General features: G+C 32.8%; 1 protein-coding gene across 1 annotated transcript; it reads right to left on the bottom strand.

Annotated features, from left to right (window-relative positions):
* Positions 1-14686: 14686 nt before the first annotated feature.
* On the bottom strand, positions 14687-20520 carry LOC105976877 (uncharacterized). Its single transcript, XM_088819096.1, has 8 exons — positions 20422-20520; positions 16641-16919; positions 16434-16535; positions 15815-16388; positions 15698-15723; positions 15551-15646; positions 15383-15457; positions 14687-15271 (listed from the first exon to the last, which is right to left on the bottom strand). Exons 1-8 carry the CDS (start codon positions 20518-20520, stop codon positions 14687-14689), a joined length of 1836 nt encoding a protein of 611 aa, XP_088675222.1.
* Between the last annotated feature and the right edge of the window lie 390 nt (positions 20521-20910).

Below are 20910 nucleotides of genomic sequence, written 5' to 3'. Positions count from 1 at the left end.
ATAGTCGATAAGTTGAGCTTGTCAACTGGTATTGTTTTACGGGTAAAATAGATCAAAATTGGTGTGCTTTATATGATTTTTGTTTGAAAACAATATAGCGGTGATTAATTTTCGAATATTCCCACCAAAAGGAACTACTTTATGTTGCTAATCATAAAGTCGAAATATATATTTAATAATCGTGTGTATATATATATATATATATATATATATATATATATATATATATATATATATATATATATATATATATATATATATATATGACGTGGTATCCACCAATAAATGTAATTTATTAGTGATAATGAAGATAAAAATGGACTTGTTCGCCCACTCATAATATGAAAAAAAAATCTGAATTCTTCAATGATATATCCATTGGATGCCTAGAGGAGAAAGATTCTTTCTATATCTAACTAAAAACAATTTCATGAGATTCTAATTGCATTTAGTAGTTAGTACGTTAGTGAATACCACTATGTACTTGAGTTTTCGTCATGATTAATAATTTATATTAGGAAAAATTATAGTTTTCGTCCTTCAAGTTTGTATCGGTTTCACATTTGGTCCCCTTATGTTTCAATAATTTGACACTTTCGTTAATTTACAGTTAGTTCGTCAGTTAAGAGAGTGATGAACACATGCTTGATTCTGTTAGTACTAATAAAAAGTCGATGAAAATGACCAAAAATGTTCAATTATTAAAACATGACATGAGGGACTAAACATGATTTTTTTGTGAATATGAGAACCAAATGTGAAATTGAGATAAACTTGAGAGACTGAAAATATAATTTTACCATTTAAGTAGTGCCATTATTTACATTCTCTATCTTGCCAACATATTAATGACTTAATTAAGAATGAATGAATGATCATTACTAGATGGGAATAAATTAAACTCTATAACTAATGTTTCTATCATACTTTATATATATATTTTTAAATAATGCATAGTTGATACTTGAATTAACACTAATCAAAGCTAATGTCTTTATTCACAAATATAATATCTTATTTTCTTTTCTTTTATACCCCTACCAACAAACAAGTATGTTGTATATGCAATATACGAAGCATCACGAGTCAAGTGGATGATAGAGTGCATTATATTGCTTGTATATGAAGTCATGGGTTCAAATATGTTGACGCAGTTTTTCAGTATCAATATTCTATTTTTCCTTTTAAATTGAATTGTTTAATATTTATTCTATTTTACTTGTAGCGAAACGTATATATCACATATGACATTTGCAAATGTTTTGTTGCCATTGAAATAATTGGTAATTCGTCCAACGTACTTTTCACCGTATTATTTTTATGTATAAAATAAAGAAACGCTCAACAATCTTAAGAAACTCTGATGACATGCTTCTAATTATTTATTTATTTTCTATAAACCGTAGAATCATTTGAACAACAATCTCATATTTCTCAGGCAGGCATCTTTAATTATATTTACACGTTTCTTTCATTTTATTTTATTTTTTCTCGACGAAGATTTCAAAATTTCTTCTCATTTTTTGTACACACCTTAGATTTGTCTTTGTTGTTGAAATATATTTGTTGGTTTGTGATATACATAAATTATTTGAAATTTTTTTAATCGAGGATGTCAGATTCATTATGTAAAAATAATCTTTGTTCTGATCGATTTAACCATTTTTCGCCTATTTAACCCATTTGTTTTGCCAATTTTATCTATTGTCGATCAATTTAACCTCTCTTCTTAGATTTTACCTATTCCTTTAATCATTTTTTGCATTTTTGACGTATTTAAGTCATTTGACCCTTTTCGATCGTTTTTTTTTGTTATTTCAACATGTCTAACACATTTTGACCATATGTATACAATTCCTATCAATTTTCTCACTTACTTCCAACTTACGCATTTTGTACCAATTTAACTCATTTTTATATGTATGTAAAATAAATGTTTGCTGCAACGCACGAGCATAATTACTAGTGTAATATAAAATAAATTAACTATACAAATAAATGTAAGTCGTTCGCATTTATTGGTGAAAGCCAAACCTTAGTGCTCAACCTAGTTGTACAACTTGGCTTATTGTCAAGTACTTGGACATGATTACTTATAAGTGATTTAAACTTTAAACTTTGAGGGGGGTGGGGCCCACCACTAGGAAAATTAAATTAATAAACCATGGCTATTGTAATCCCCCAAAGGAGACTTAATTAGCAAAACTATCCTATTAAAACACTTTCTTCTACAACATTCTTTTCAACTAATTATCCTCTAATTAATTGGATTATGATCCTTTCCACTACTAATCATGGCATGCTCAATTAAAACATTAATAATATAATCTATCCTACATTATCCATAGAAAAGAACAATATATAGTGGCATCAATAAGTTACACGCTTCTTTGATTTTTATTGAATAAAGGGTGGGGTGTTGATTAATTGAGACTTGAGAGCACCATCATAAGAAATTGGACCACTATAAAGGAACAATTGAAGCCCACTTGTTAGATTTATGGGCCTCCACATTCATAGGTCTAGAGACTTGTCTCTTGTTTCCATTCTAGCACTTGCTGGAGTTATATATATATATATATATATATATATATATATATATATATATATATATATATATATATATATATATATATATATATATATATATATATCAGTGTTCTAAAAATCGATTGAGGCGGCCGATTAATCGGTCTCTGAGGCGGAGGCGGTCTAAAACCTTTACGATTTTAGTGTAAAGGTTTGAAAAATCGGATTTTTGCCTGTGAGGCGGTTTTAGGCGGTAAAAGGGGTCCGAGGCGGTCTGAAGCGGTTAAACCTTTAAGGAGGGTCAAACTCGGTGGCGAAAATCGGTCAAAATCGTTTTTTTTTTTTTTTTTTTTTTTTTTTTTTTTTTTATGATTCAAAATAAAAGTTGAATTTTAATAAAAGAAAATATGAGTTTATGCCTTATTTTTGTTTATGTTAATTGTTATTGTTAAAGAACTAATGATGTATGCCAAGAATGTTCAAGAATAAATGTAAATTAAAAAAAATGTTTTTTTATTTATATTTTATAAGGATATTTATGTATTATGATCTTATAATTATTAAACTTTTATTATGTTATTAGGATATATACATGATGGACATATAACTATGTTTAAATATGTTTTTATATATGTTTGGAGTATTTATAAATAATATTTAGAAATATATTATATTCAATTTTAAAAACCGATTTATTTAAGATTTATCACCGATTAATCACCGCCGCACCGATTAATCGTGAGTCGGTGCCTGACCGACTCGGGGATCCGATTACAGCTTTTTACAACCTTGATATATATATATATATATATATATATATATATATATATATATATATATATATATGGTAAATTACGGTCAACCATCTGAGGCAAGGTCAAATTACGAAAAAAAACCCTCATGTTTGGACATTACAATCACCTCCTCAACTATGAATCTTCTTATAAGTTCACATTTTCGGTGTCAAATTTAGTGAAATTTTCTAGATTATGTGGAATATTCTTCACTCTGTACCCATTTTAGCTCATTCGAGCTCCATATTTTTAAACAAGATGATCATAAGATGTGTCTCTTACCTTATAAATATCAGATTGTGGTGCATCAGAAACTGCATTTTTGCACAAAACGAGTACAAACTAGACAATATTACACGGAGATTAAAATAACTTTTAATCTCATTATCCAAACACTTTAAAAATTAATTCTAAAAATTAAACGTGCCAGGTTGTTAACTCTTACAACAACTTACAAGATATATGAGCTTATTAACTATTTAAAATAAGTTTTGCCAAAAGACATAGTCATTTTATATAGGTCGTCATAATAATGCATAAACAAATCACTCCGGAAAGTGTACACTAAAGAAATTATAAAAAGTAGGCACAGTACATTGAGATTATCCATTCAAATCCTCTAATTTCTTTAGACCACGTACAACGAAAGCAAAACATTGGTTTGTCTGAAATGGAAACACTCCATGTAGTAAAGAAATTCAGTGAAAAAAACTTTTATTTATTTGTCGGACCATCTATTTCGTCCAATCATATTTTTTCGTAGAATTTGATGGAGAACCGTCGCAAGTAAAATAAATACCATCACTTTTTGCTGACCACCAGAATACATTTACCATGCATCTTACATAATCTTCTTGATTAAAAGATTCGAAAGCCACATTCTTCGGACCCCACCAGAGATGGCAAAAGAATAAAGAACCAGTCCAAATAAAATTCTTACAAAAACTCCATTCAAAGTTTTGGTTCACACTGAGTGTATGATTTCCTAAATCATTATCTCCAGATGCACAATGCAAAACTAACGGTGCGGAATTTGGAGGAAGAAAATTACTCACACGAACCCTTACTTTTTTTGTAAAAATACAACGACGCCCTTCAGAAAACGAAGCATGGAGAAGGACAAACATTGCAAAGATAAGCAATACTAGTTTATTCATAGCTTTATTGTTTGTCTCAATGCTTTTCAAGATCTTTTTTTATATCTTTTTAATTATTATGGTATAATACATGAAATATAAATTGTCATATTTAAGGTTCCTCTCGTCACAACATGTGTAAGAAATTTTAATGCCAATATCTCTGCAGTAGATTATGATTTAAGACTTGGTAATAATTACTTGTTTATGTAATTCTAAAGAAAGAAGGCCATACAACAAAATGTTATGGATGTGATCTCTAGGCTAGATTGTGACCATTATATTGAGAAATATATATTAGACAATGTTAGTATTTTAATGAATTGGTGGATGTTTTGATGAAAAAAATGGTACCAATTGAAAGATATTCTAGATATTATATTTCTATATAAAAATTGTAAAATTTAATTTTCTTTGTACATTTTTTTCTTATTTTCTTATTTTTCATTTTTTTTAATTAAATTCTAACACCCTTATATGTCTTTTGTTGTCATTATGACAGTAAATATATCTTATATTGCCAAAACTTTAAGAGCTTATTATCAGTAAAATATCTTCTAAATTCTATTTAAAACACTTTTTAATCTTTAAAATAAGATGTAAGAGTTTATCAACTTTTAAAATATCTTATCAAATGTAAAAGCTTAAAAGATGTTATAAATAAGATTAGTCAAACGGTCACTAAATAAGATCTATGATAAATGACATTTTTGCTGATAAATATACTAATTATACTACGATATTTATCTATTATTGCTACAACACATATAGAACTCGAACTTTGATTTCAATAATATCACGGATAAAAATAAAATAAAAATACATATATAATGAATGTGTGCACTTATTCTTCTCTAGGATATGTGCACAACAATTACCACCCCTTAATTATTAACTTCATGCAACACTATTTCCAATTATATTTTTCGGTAACTGTTGAAAGATCGTAGAGTCCAGTAAAATATATACCATCACTCTTTGCTGCCTAAGAGCACACGTCAACTTTGCATCTTTGGCCCCAATCTTGATTGAAAACGTCGAAAGCTAAGTTTTTCGAACCCCACCAAAAATAGCAGAAAAAATAAAGTATTCGATATGAAAAAATTCTCACAGAATTTCCAGTGAAAATATTGGTTTGGGTAAAATGTATGTGTTCCTAAACTCATCATCTCCAGACGCGCAATGCAATATCAACGGTGGAGAGTTTGGAGGAAGATAATTAATCACACAAACTCTTATTATTTTTGGGAAACAAAATATGTGTTCCGAGATTAATGAAGCATTGAGAACGATGGGCATTGCCAAGAGAAACAATATTAGTAGTGTTTTCATTTTCTCTCACTCAAATCTCAATGCTCTGACATATATAAGCAATTTATCTCTAAATGTAGAAAACAAATATCATCACAAAAATCTAGTAGGAATTGTGATATTTTGGGGATAATTACATTTTTTGTCCCTATATTTGCCACCCAGAACGATTTTTATCCTTGAACATTTGTCGTCACGAATTTAGTTCTCAAACTTATCTCTTTTTGACAATTTTGGTCGGACCGTCAAATTTGGTTGTTAACTTGGACGGAATGGTCACGTACGTGTCACATGACGTCCACTAGGCAGGAAAAAAATGAGCTGGAACACACCTCGTCCACCTGGCGTCTAAAAATGAGGTGGATGGGTTTGTAATGACACCTCATTATCTCCGCACTAATTTTCACCCCCAAATTCCTAATTCTTTTTTAACATAAACCCTATCTTATTTTTATCTCCCGTCCATTTGGATTTGGCATATTTTCTCTCTCTTGCGTGGGTGAAGATCAATCCTTTTGTCAGCAACGATGATGCTTCCGTTGTTGCTCAAAACTGCATGGCCATTGATTGTTAGAGATTGTAAATTTGTCAGGGAAATCAAGAACCGTTGTCTATTTTTTAACATGGAGCTTGTCAAAATCAGGAAGAGCGCAAGAAACAGAGTATTGAGCATAATCAATGCTCACGGAAAATTACACAAAAATGGGTTCTCAACATTCCGTGCTTTTAGTAGAGATTGAAACTTCAGAGAAAAATATGACGAATAAATTAATTATTCAGAGTTTGGGAACAACAATTCTCTTGGAATTTTGCAAGCAACCTGAGGAAGAGCCTGCATACACTTCCCATGATGTTGCAGAAAAGAAAAACAAATAATAGCAATCAAGAGAAATATTGTTCTTCCACGGCAAGACAACTATTCCTGAATAAAATTGTTATTACACAATTCTAACGATTCAAGATTTGATTCAGATTGATTTGGATTGTAATTCAATGTAAAGAATCACAGTTCCTATGTTGAACTTCCCAACGAAGAGTGTGAAGAATGTAATTAGGAATTTTGGGGAGAAAAATAAACGAGAGATAATGAGGTGTCATTCCAAATCTTCGACCTCATTTTTTTATTGCCAAATGAAAGTCACGTGAGGCGCACATGACGATTCAAGCCAGATTAACAGTCAAATTTGACGGTCGAATCAAAACTGTCAAAAATTGGTAAGTTTGAGGAGCAAAATCGTGGCTGCAAATGTTTGAGGACAAAAATCATTTTAGGTGATAAGTATAAGGACGAAAAGTGTAATTATCCCGATATTTTTTAGTAAGACTAGTATACTATAAATTTAAATTTGACTGTGGTTGTCCAGCAAGGGATGACCTAGCGGTTGGAGTAAGTGAACTTGTGTCAATTGACCCAAGTTCGAATTCCCCTGCTAACGGTCGTTAGGTCGAGCTAGTCACATATGGTTAGCCTAATGTGATTTATGTTTCTTGTATGATTTACAAGCTATTATACGAGAGTGTAGGTTTACCGAGTGCACCTATATAGTTGATTGCGAGTTCCTTCATTAATTTTTTTTTTTACCTAGTGCACCTATACAGCTCACTGCGAGTTTCTTCATTAACAAAAAAATTAACTGTGGTAACAAACGACATGAATTATGTAAATATATAATATGGCCCGATACACGAATAAATCAGATCTATGAACAATCATATTTTTGTATTTATTGATTGTTGAATGACCACCTTAACCAATATTTAAGCGGTTATTGATGTGAATTATTTAATATTTGTATCGTTATGGCTTCAAATGCAAACCACTTACATTTGAAGCCTTGTACTTGAAATATTTGTTATAGTGGTGGAATTCGAACAAGACCTTTCATCTGACAACACTTTGATGCCATGTTGACGGTAATTGTAATACTGATATATTTTGTGTGGATTATTGCTCTATAAAGGCAAGGGAATATATATACACAAAACTATACAAGAAAAACCTAACAACAATCAAATTAAATCTCTAAAATAAGGAATGACTAAAATCAAATACTAAGATACATATAATCAAGTCCTGTAAATATGGAATCAATAGATATAACATGGATAATTAGATGCTACACTTGATTATTTACATTGGGTGTATTTGAATCGTAGATATATACATAATCTCACACATACCCATGTATATGTGCGATTAATAGATGGTTATTTAATCAAATCTACGGCTGAAATCCATCCAATATAAATAACCAGGTATAACAACTAACTCCCCTATTAACACCGATAGACCATATGCATACCCATCATACATAAATCGACAAGTTATTTGATTCCAAATTAAATTAAAATTGATCAAGAAACACACATTGAAACTCAACCACTAATTATTTCTCCTTTGGATGTGTTTAAGTAATTGTTGGACCTCAAATTGTTGCAACGTTATTTCCAATCAAATTGTTCCGTAAGTGTTTTTAGATCGTAGTGGCCAGTAAAATAAATGCCATCACTCTTTGCTGCCCAAGAGCATACGTCAACTTTGCATCTTTCATCCCAAACTTGTTTGAAAGCGTCGAAAGATGAATTCTTCGATCCCCATGTAAGATGACAAAAGTACAAAGTATTCGTCGCGAAGGCGTTTTCATAGAATTTCCAGTGAAATTCTTCGTTTGGGTAAAGTGTATGTGTTCCTAATTCATCATCCCCGGACGCGCAATGCCTAACATTGAAGAGTTTGGAGGAAGGTAATTAATCACACGAACTCTTATCGTACTTGTAATACAAAACCTTTCTACCGTGATTGATGAAGCGTTGAGAAGGATCGGGATAGTTGCGAAAAGAAAGAATATTACTTTTTTCATTTTCCCTATTAGTTAATGATTGGAAGCAAACGATTAGCATGGCTTAAGGCGTTCCTTTTCATATATAAATTCTTCGTTATTGCTAATATAGGCAAATGAGTTACATGGCATGCCTAAGCTATAGGTGGGAGAGCTAGGCCTCCCAATTTAAATAACTTTTAGGGCTCATATATATATATATACATAAAACGAACTTCGAAAGTTTAAATACGACATTATTTAACAAATCGAATTCATCAATTTAGTTAATTGGTTTTGTTATTTGTCAAATGTGGATGAAGGTAAACCCTAATATTAATGTTATGCATTTTGCAATTAACGAAAACTCTCTCATATATTCTAAAATTATCCATAATTTTTTTAAATGCTAAGCCATCAAATTTAATGATTTAAACTCTAATTTAGCATCAATTTCACCAATTAACCAGTTTTGATTACAATTTGAAAGTTACTGTATGTGACCTTTGGTCAACCGCCGCTGACTGCATGTCTCTGAAGTAGAGTTTCTTTTTTTCCTGACTTTTTGACCGACATAAAATAATATTACTATTAACTAAGAAATATTAATGTGTTGGATCCATTGATTTATTTTTTAGATGGAAGTTATGAATTTGTTTGCATAATCCTATTGCGACTATGGGTGACAAAAATTTGCAACCATCGTAAACTTGAAAGCAAAATTACAAGTCATAATGCTTGTCAATCCATACAATAGTACATAAACAACAAAGGGTTTATATCATGGAAAACCTGCAATAATCTTAAATCAAGCATCAGAACACTAACACATGAGAACAATAATAATGTACGAACGTGACTGTATACAACTACAAGTAACTGAGTTTCAATCTCAATAGAGTACAACGATGTGGGATCTTTCATTTTCACTAACAATCACAAAAAAATAAATCGACTATATATGACTACTCATACACTGACAAATAACGAAATCCTCCATGTTTGTTATTTATCCACGAATGGCTGCCAATCAATACAATTGTACATAAAAAGTTGTGAAAATATTTGGGTATGGGATTTAAAATCGAGGATCTAAGCCCAAATAAACAAAACTCTGAATGAGGGGATAAACTGTTTTCAAATAATTGTGTTTATTGATAAACCTTACACTTGGTGAACATCACCGGGTAATCTAATACCGTAAACATACACACATATATAGATATGGGTAAGAATGTAAGTAGTGAGTAGTTATAATAAACATCAACGTTGTGACTACACTTAATAAATTTCAAAATCCTATACACGAATCATTCAGATCCATGATAAATATTTTTTTTCCTTTATTGATTGCTGAGTGGCCATCTCAATTAAAATTTAAGTTTAGTGATGTAAATCATTTAATATTTGTATTTTCAAATTGCCCCTCAAGTGCAGACGACTTACATTTGAAATCTTACACTTGAAATATTTGAAATGTGTGGCGGTGAGATTTGATCCCAAAGTATATTATTTAGCCATGACATTAATACCATGTTGAAGATATGCGAAATACTGAAATATTTTATGTGTACTATTCTCCATAGAGGAATGGTTACAATCAAATCAAATATCTAAAATAAGGAGTGACTATAGTCAAATTATGTAAATATGGAGTCAATATATCTTAACAATGATAAACTATAACTATAACAATTGTACAGAACTCGACAAGTTATTGAATTCCAAATAAAATAATTGATCAAGAAACACATATTTAAACTCAACCACTAATTATTTCTCCTTTGTATATGTGTACAACTAATTGTAAGACCTAAAATTGCTGTAACATTATTTCCAATCAAATTGTTTGGTAAGTGTTTTTTGGATCGTCGAGGCCAGTATAATATATGCCGTCACTCTTTGCTGCCCACAAGCACATGTCAACTTTACATCTTTCACCCCAATCTTGTTTAAAAGCGTCGAAAGCTCAATTCTTCGATACCCAGGTAAGATGAAAAAAATATAAATATTCGTCATATAAAAGCGTTTTCATAGAATACCCAGTAAAATTTTTGGTTTGGGTAAAGTGTATGTGTTCTTAATTCATCGTCACCAGACGCGCAATGCACTATCAATGGAGAGTTTGGAGGAAGATAATTGATGACACGAACTTTTTTTTGTTCGCAACACAAAACCTTTCTACCGAGATTGGCGAAGCGTCGAGAAGGATGGGCATAATTGCCAAAAGAACCAATAGTACTTTTTTACATTTTCTCTATTTGTTAATTACTGCGTGCTTTGAAGAAACTGATTAGCATGGCTTGAGAGGGTCCTTTTTTATATGGGGTTATATGAGATACCCCCTTATGTAATAATCTTAGAGGCTTAAATTCAATTTTTAATTTACAATTAGGGATAACCCCTCATTGATCATAATACCCCAATTACCCTTATTATATTCATAAAATATATAATTAAATTAGTTTTACATATATCAAATCCCGCTAATTTGGATTCAACTACTAATCTCTCTCCCAAAATAACTCCGCTCAAATCACGGTATATAGAAACTAAATATTCACCAGGAAAAAAACCTTCTCCGATTTACACATCGCCCCTTCCATGGCTGCCCCGAGAATCAAAAAATCTTAAGTGGGCATGAAAAAATAGTGGGTTTGCAATAAACCCCTTTATCAGATTATTGTACAACCGTCCGTCAAATTAAACCCCCTTGAAAACGTAAGTTTATTATCCCTATTCTTGTGTCTCTGAAATTTTCAGCCATTTGGACAAAAATAGTGGATGGGTTTGTATTTTGATTTTTAAAAATTACTATTTTAATTTTAATTTTTTTCGAAGGGCATAATGGACTACTTCATGCAATACCCACCTGCAAAAGTCGAGGTTGTACCCCCTGTTTATGGTAAGTGATTTACATTGCAAATTACAATGAATATATTAAATTATTGAATTTATTATTGTATACCACTATATTGAAATAGCAGTTGTGTTTGTAATTGATTGGTATGTGTTTTTTTTTGGTTACTGAAAGCAAGTATTTTGAAAGTTCATATTGGAAAACCCGTAGTTAAAAACCGTTGTTTAGAAAATTTTATTGCAATTTTACAAATCACTGTTTAGAAAAGTATTTTTTTGAGATGAATTTACTTTAAAACAACTGTTATTTTAAAACCCCTATTTAACACTGCTATATCCATTACTGTATACCACTACATTGAAATGAAGATTGTCGGTAAAAATTGCATCTCTGTTTGTTATTGATTGAGGTTTTATATGTAAGCATAATGAGAGTCCCTATGTTAGAATATCCTTATACCAAATGCAATTGATTGATATTTTTTGAAAAAAAAAAAACATTATTTTTAAAACCCCTATTTAACAACGGTTATTACAAACAATGTGTGCTTGTGTGAGATGAACTATTATGTGAAGCTCTTATTTAGAAGTCCCTCTTGATACAATTATACACATGAATTAATACCACTACATTGAACTGAAAGTTGTTTCTATAATGCATCTGTGTTGAAATGTAAACCCTTTGGTTAATTCGGTTTTTAAAAGTTCTTAGTTAAAAACACCTATTTATAAATCTGTTATTCCAAACAGTGTATACTTGTATGAAGTGAACTACTATTTAAACTCTTGTTTAAAAACACCTATTTGAAAATTGTTAAGTCCGGTAGTGTATATCTGTACAGTGAACTGAATCTTGGTTGTATAGTGCATCTGTGTTTTAAATTGACGCATTTCCGGGATTCCTAAAGTGGAGATTGTCAAGTCTCAGAAACAAAATAGAAGAATTCGCTATAAAGGGCATCAAAGCAGATGATGTCAATACAAAGCCAATTTCTAAAACAACTATTGAGCACGCAATACTTTGCGGAAAGCAGGTACATACATATGGTAGTGACACAAACGTTCATCAAGACAGCGATGAAGATAGAAATAATGAAAACATTTTAGCTTGTGATGGGCTTGATGTTGACGACAACATTCAAGAGTCCGATGACAACAATGACACAATTTCAAACTCCGAATCATGTTTTGCGGCTGATACTGAAGATCAAATAGACATAGATGATGTCCCCCTAGCTGCTTGGATTGACAAGTATCCAGAACTGATAGCTACAATTTCAATGCAAGAAAAGTCAATACAAAATTTGCATCAAGAACTTGCGTCCGCCGAAGTCGAGTCCACAAAGTTGAAAAATAAGGTGGCACATCTGGAGAGCTTGAATACACACATTCAAGAGCAGTTTAGTCGTCTATCTGATATACCAACTAACAGCCAGATCGAGAGGTCCTCATCCACACGCTTGACAAAAGAACTTGAGATCGAAAGGTCCGCATAGGCACGATTTGGTAAAGAACTTGAGTTGGAGAGGTCCACATCAAGCAAGCTTACTAAAGAGCTTCAGGATGTTAGTATGAAACTTGTCTGCGCAAACAAACACAACGACGTGATCCGAGCTGAGCTTGATAAAATGAAGGATGAGTACGAGAGTCTGCATCAACTGCCTCATACCTCACTGATATAGTAGAGTTGAAGGGAAGAATTACAACTGTTGAAGCTCATAATAAATCACTCCGATTTTCATCGTTAAATCCACACAAATGAGCATATATTTGACCTTAGATTTGAATTAAAAACTTCAATATTTGCAATAGAAAAATGCAATTGACAATACCGGAAGGCATAACCATCTTGATCTTCCATATGATGAAGAGGTCTATTTAATTAGAGATGCACCACAACAAAAAAGTGGTTGTGTGGATTGTGGGGTCGTTGTCTGCTACATTATGAAGCAGTGTTTCCTTCAGCAACCAATTACATACGCACTAGATGTTAAAAACATTCCCAATATGCGCAAAGAAATCGTAGAAAAATTCCTTAAATGGGGTCGTGATAAGGACTACAGTAAACGTCGGGTGTGAGATACGAGCTTATGACTAGGAAGCTATTCTGGAATTTGTTTTGAATTTTTCTATTTCTGCTTGCATTGGTTTTTGATCAGTTTTATTGAAGCACTTTGTTATGTTTTGACACCTAGCGTTGCAAAGTGTTTTGGGTATCCTATGTTGCTAAGCCAATTAAAGATATTTGCAATGTAATATGAATTTTTGAAGTTAATTATATATTGCAAAATTTAGGTTTTTGTTTTCGTATGTGTTGATAAATATTTCTGGTTGATATGCATAATCCACTATATCAAAGTACTTATGTATCCAACCAATCTGTGGGGCAAATGGTTATAAAAATGTATATAATGTGTATAATGTATACGTGATCCACTATACTTAATCAACTAATTGCTATTTGTAATTCATTTACACTAATAATTATCAGTACCAGACTCACTAGTTTGTTAATTAAACCCTTATTTATTCGAAAACAACTATACTTGTAGTACCGAAATCACTATTTGAATTCAGTTACATAGATATCTATCAGTACCAAAACCACTATACGTAATCAATTAATTGCTATTTATTCCAAAACCACTATTTGAATTCATTTACATTGATAACTATCAGTACTAAAACCACTATAAATTGAATTCATTTGCATTGATAGTTATGAGTACAAAACCACTATACGTAATCAACTAATTGCTATTTGAATTCATTTACATTGATAGTTATGAGTATAAAACCACTATACATAATCAACTAACTGGTATTTTGAATTCATTTACATTGATAACTATCAGTACCAAAACCCCTGATTTTTATTTAAACCATTATTTATTCCATATATTGATGCTATACAGATATGTGGAAGTATATATATTGTCAAAGCCAAATATGGGTAAAACACTGAGCAGTGCATCTAATAATGAATATATAACAAATATTTGTGTCGTAATTGCATTATCCAATAATTACATATACTAAACACATATTATAAACACATAATCGGTTATACGTAAGGAACACTTTCGAAATTAAATTAAATCCAAAAACAAAGTTTATTAAGAATAATTGTTCAACAGAGTATCAGTACAACTAATATGAAGCAAGACTTGTAATGAAAAGTTCTTAATAGCAAATAAATAAAAAAATAAAAAAAACTTGAGTGTATAAAAGATAATTATTAATTTGCACCCCAAATGCATGACTTTTTGTTATGGCTTCCAATTGCCTTACACCTGCCACATCGAATCTTCCGAGGCATTATCTCACCCCTTGATGGAATCCTCTTTCTTTTCGGCCTTCCACGACGCTTGTGTTGTTCAGGGGGACCTATAATTGCAAATCCGGGATCAAGTGTAGACTGCACGAACGGTAAAACTGAATTCGAATAACACTGTCTAAATGTCGACGTATGATAACAATGGTCAATATATTGATATGCTTCACCCATCTTCAAAAAGATGACAACAGCCGCATGCTCACACGGTATCCCGTTAATCTGCCAAGACCTGCAAGAACACATCCCCTCCCGCACATCAACTACAGCATTTGGGGTAGAAAAAATCTCCCACACAAATTCGGAAGACTTTCTCACAAGCCAAGATCGGCCTTTATCTACCGCATCCCTGATTTGTGTGTCAACGTGGTCGCACAATACAGATTCCCTAGCAGCCGCCTCGTCGAGTCTACCCGCAATCTGCTCCATCAACAAGATCCGAATCCCATCAATCATTGTAATAATTGGAAGTAATCTTCTCATTATAATCTGTGAATTCCACGATTCGCAGCCATTTGACGTCATTTAACCGTAACGCTGCCCAACAAAAAATGCATTAGACCATTTTTCATACGGTAGGTCCGATAAAAATTTACATGCCTTTGGACCTCTAACTGCTCTAAGCTTCTCAACAACACGATTAAATTGTGGTTTAGTATTAGCATAAGCACATTGCTGAAAATAGTGAAGGACAACATCACGATGATTTTTATTAGCACCCTTAAACTTGTCTCAGAGATTGAGAGTCAAATGTTTATAGCAGTATACGTGCATGCTATCAAGGAACACATTCTTGACTCCTTGAATAATGCCACAGTTTCGATCCGAAACAAAGCACATGTGTCGATCAGACCCGATAGCAACCTTAAAATGTGTCAAAAACCATTCTCAATTGTCATTTGTTTCTTCACTAACAATAGCAAATGCAATTGGATATATACCTGACATAGTTAACACAAATTTCGAAATCAAAGTTATGAAAACTACTTATACAATTAGAAACCACTAGTTAGAAAAAGTTGGAATACAAACCTTCGTCGCCGTCCTTTCCCGCAACGCTTAATAAGATTCCGCCATGCTTCCCCTTAAAAAATGTACCTTCAATCATCACTACTGGCCGGCAAAGCTTGAAGCCTACCAAACAAGCACCAAATGCAAAAAAACACATGCGAAAAATATTCTTCACATCATCAACCTCCAAATGGAATATACTTCTTGGATTTGTCCGCTCCGCTTCCTGAAAATATTCTGGAAGATACGAAAACGAAGTACTGTGATCACCAAATATTTTGTTCCTCCCACCATCCGTGGCCCTCCATGAGACATAATAACTTATATCAATTCCGTAGTTTTCTTTTATCTGGGTTTGTATATCATGAGGGGTAATTGCCGGCATTGACCGAATGTACCCATCAATTAGCTCAATGATTATATTTGAAGTTAAACGCTTCTTGCTTGCCGTTAAGAACATACCACATGAGTGGTGTTTGTCACACTTACGAATATAGAAGTTATTATTAGCTTTATCGATCGACGCATAGATCCTCCAAGCACATTGCTTATCATGCTTGAAACGACACTCAGCCGTAACCCTCGAAGACTCATTCTTCACGTAAACATATTCGAAGCCAATCTAAATGGAAAACTTGACAAGCGATTTCCGAAATTCATCGGCTCCACCTACAAACGCTTGGCCTGCATCTTTTATCAAGTTCGCCCATTCAACACTGAGCAATCTTTTACCACCGAGTGGCTGAATAACATGCGTGTTTTGTTGCTCAGCAACAACCACATTCCTATTGTATTGAAACAATGAAACCAACGGCTGCACCACCTATAATGCATTACAATTATTCACCGGGGCAGAACCACCTTCAGCTTCCTTCACCATTACTTCAACATGTCTTACGTTTAAGTCTTTCATCAGGAGAAACATGGATGTTACATCTTCATCGTCCTGAAGAATACATTCGTCAAACACATCCATCTTATACGTAAGCGTGAGGTTGCGCCCATTGATCATAGCCCTTTTTGACCATATAAACTTTATCAACATTACATAATTAATACCGGCCGACCATCTCTTGATTCCAACCGTTCCTCTAAATCTAAACAAAATCGTAGCAGACGACTCCATCTACAAACATAAACAATTAACACATAAGGATTTAGATTCACGTATACCATTGACTATACAAGTAACAGTATCAAACAAAACAAAATTACCAAATCATATTGTGCTTATGTAAATCCATAACACATGAATTATTAAGCGTCAACATTACATGCCAATATACATTGAAATATTTAATACCATAAATTCCTATACACAAATTCGCACAATAAACAAATTCAAACACTAATTACATATAATGGTTTTTTAACTCATATTGTATACCATAAACAGAAGAATACCTGATATAGAGAACAACTCCGTGTTTAGTCGGCTACGTTAATGCTCACCCCGTTCAGACGAATTTGTTTTTGGAAAAGCGTTATGTGTTTAGTCGAGTAGGGCAGAAGAAGAATACCAACAATACTGTGTAAAATAGTGATATCTTTTGAGATTGTTTTACGGAATTTAATTAATCTATGTGAAACGGTGTACCCATAAAAGAAGGGACGAGATATGATAGAGATATTATTTTAGACGTGAGAATGTGCACAAAAATAACCGAACGATTCATTCATTGAAAAAATCGATATTTTCTTATAGGGGAAAATATATTGTCCATATATAAATAGGGGTAATATAGAAATATCATAAATAAAAAATCTATTAAAATATAATTTTGATTTATCTAAAAAAGGGGAATTTTTTTGGGCCTATACTAAGTGCAAATAGCATAGGGGGATTGGTTCCTGGCAGCCGCTGTGTGGGAATTTGAACTCCAATGAGGGTTGGTTCATTGTAGGCACCAGGTCCGGGTCCGCTACCTTAACGGGCCGTTGAGTTACCATAATTTACATTTCTCCATCAATCCTTGTCGGGCCAAGGGATGGTGGCCCTGGGGGCGAGGGATTTCGCCTTTTTTTGTGCAAGCATGAGGTTATATCAAATAATCCCTTTTTATATTTAATGTTTCTTGTTATTGTTATCATAGGTAATTAATTTGCAGGGCAGGCCTAAGCTATAGGTGGGAGAGCTAGGCCTCCCAATTTTGATAATTCTTAGGGCCTTATATTTTCATGTACCTTCACTAGTAGGAAAATAATTTTTTACTATGATTTTTTTATTATGGTAAAAATCGTACCAAAAGTAAAATGTTAAAATTTACCATAGCAAAAAAGTATTTACTATGAAAACAGAATTATTTTTAGAATTTAAAGTGCTAAAATAAATTTATCAAAAGAAGTTTTTTATGTAATTGGCGTATTAGATTATTTTAAAGAAATATACATTTACGTTTTCTATGCATGAATTGCGTACAGAATGTTAATTTTAACAGTTGATCAGTAATGGCCAAAATGTGGATTAAGGAACTTCTATAGTTTAAATCCAACATGATTTAGCAAATTCACCTATTGACAAACATCGAGTTTACTTTCTAAAGTTTAAATACGGATTATGGGGATATGTTTGGCCAGCTTGCGCCAAACTCTCCATATTGAGTGTATTAAAATAGTATAAGGATAAAATGTACGGGTCGAAAGAGATTTACTGGCCCACCAACCCAATAAACGTCAAAGACAAGGTCTCAAAATTAGAAGCTCGTGGTTAACGAGCTCGCTAACCCTTTCGAACATGGCAGAGACAAATCAACGGGGTAGGTGGCAAGCTGAACGAGAGTCATTAGAAGCAGAAGATTTGGAGATACTTTTCCTAAATAGATAAGGAAAGTATGTAAATTAGTATTAGTAATGGAGCAATCAATGTAAATCTCGGCCTAATTAATGCGAGTTAAACTAGGAAACGATTAGAGAGATCTTCCTATATAAATTCTTGTAATAAGTCCAATTAATGACACGATTTAACATCAATGAGAACACTTTATACTCTCTTCCAAACTCTCTCTCATAGTTATCATTTTCCGTTCATCATTTCACCACCGCCGGTCTAAAATCCGATGTCCGGTGTACTTTTCGACGGTCATAAAGGAGTAGGATTTGGAGTGAGGTCTTGACGGCGTAGATACTTCACATTCAATGGATATTATTTCTTTCATATAACATGTGTTATAGTTTCTTGAAATATTGCATTTGAGTGTTGAGATTGTTTTTGTTGTCGATATATGAGTAATATATATTATGAAATGTAAGTGATATTATATATTTTGTTTGTTGTTAACTAGTATAACGGGTCTGTTGGGTCGGACCCGTTAAATTTGAGTACCGGTCGGGGCATATCCGAGTTTAATTGTTCTTTAAATAGATGGGGTAAGAGACATAAGAAGTTTCTCTTTTCGTGCATTTCATGATTTATTTAATCTAGTCAAAATAAATAATGTAGATGTTAATTAACAAGTGATTCAATTGCCTTTATTTAAACCAATAACACGAAACATATATAGTATAATCATTTGCCAATTATATTCTACTAGCTTGGTTAATTTCCCAATTATATGTTAACTCCAATGCTTTCGTTTTACTGTCGTTCGAAAAATAAATACCGTCACTTTTCGCTGCCCAGTAGCAAAAGTTATCCTTGCCGCATAATTTTCTCCGGGCTGCGTTGAATACGTCGAAAAGTTTTTCCTTCGACTCCCACCGAAACTCACAAGAAAATGTAGTATCCGCAAAAACACTCTCACAGAAATGAAAATGAAAATTTTGATTCACATGAAGCGTATGATTTCCAAGTTTGTCATCCTTCGAGGCACAGTTCAATAACAGTGGTGGAGATGAAGCAGGAAGGTTGTTAACTACATAAACTTCATATCCAGTGGTGAAAAAACATTTGGGTTTTTTCCCCCAAATTGGCGTTGGCAAAATATTAAGGGTTACGATGAAGAACACGGTTACGAGAATTTTCATTTTATATTGCGAATGTCGTTTCTCGATAGCCAATAATTTGTGGTGATGAAGAATATTGAGTTTTACCTCTAAGGTAAGTATTTTATAGAGATTTTGTAAATTATTACACTTAGATTTCATTGTCTAATAAAAGAAAAATAAAAGCATAGGGGAGTTAATTAATAGTTATATATATATTTTTTTGAAGAAGAAATCTTTATTAGGCACTTGCCAGATGAAATGGAAGGATTGTACCTTGAGAAAAACTTGGAGCTAATTGCATGGAATCCTCTGTGTAATTTCAAATTGCTAAAAAAACATTCGTGTTAAATAAATTAGCACATACCCCCTATGTTATCTTTCACAGAGCACACTGCCCATTTTTTCAAAATTGGCTATTGACTTATATGCAATGACTAATTTACCATTACAAAGGAAAAAATGAAATTTAAAAAAAAAAGAAAAAAAGGAAAAAGAAAAAAGAAAAAGAAAAAGGAACACAAAAGGGGCTGCAAAAGAATGAAAAAGAAGATGATAATTCTTCATTTAAATTTCTAAGAAGACATTTATCCTCTTTGATTCTTAATAATTTTTCAGTATTAATGCCTCACAATTCGCCGGGATCAAAGTGTTTTGTTAGATAAAAGGGGCCCAAATGTTTATTTGGCCCAAATTTGCTAACCCACTTTGTGCAGCCCATTCCCTTGGTGTCGGCCCATCAGCTCACTTAAGGCCCAAGCAAATTCAATCTGGACCGTTGATTGATAAGTCTCGATCTCAGCCATTCACTCTCAATATAAATATCCTCCCTCTCTCACAAAGCCTCCAAACCCTAACCTAGCAGCTGCACCTCTCTCTTCTCGACGGCCGAATCTCTCGCCGGTTTCCATGGCGGTCGGATATTCGGTCGATTCTCTTTCCTTTCTTGCTGCAGCTGCACGAGTATATATACATCTCTTCTTGAAGATGAAGAGGACAACGAGAACGACGGAATCTTCCTATCTTCTACCTTCTTGTCTTAAACCTCTATGTGGTGAGTGGTTTTGTGACCTCTGTGAGTGAGGGTACCAGATCTGGGGAAACACTGTGTGTGTGAGTTCGATTCGTTGGGGTTTTGGGTTGGGTTGAGACTACAGTCGGAGTGAGGCTGAGATCTGAGCACTCGGATGATGTTC

The sequence above is a fragment of the Erythranthe guttata genome, chromosome 6 (assembly GCF_056151865.1).
Source record: "Erythranthe guttata isolate IM_541 chromosome 6, IM_541, whole genome shotgun sequence".
Classification (NCBI taxonomy): domain Eukaryota; kingdom Viridiplantae; phylum Streptophyta; class Magnoliopsida; order Lamiales; family Phrymaceae; genus Erythranthe; species Erythranthe guttata.
This window is presented reverse-complemented; position numbering and strand designations above follow the sequence as displayed.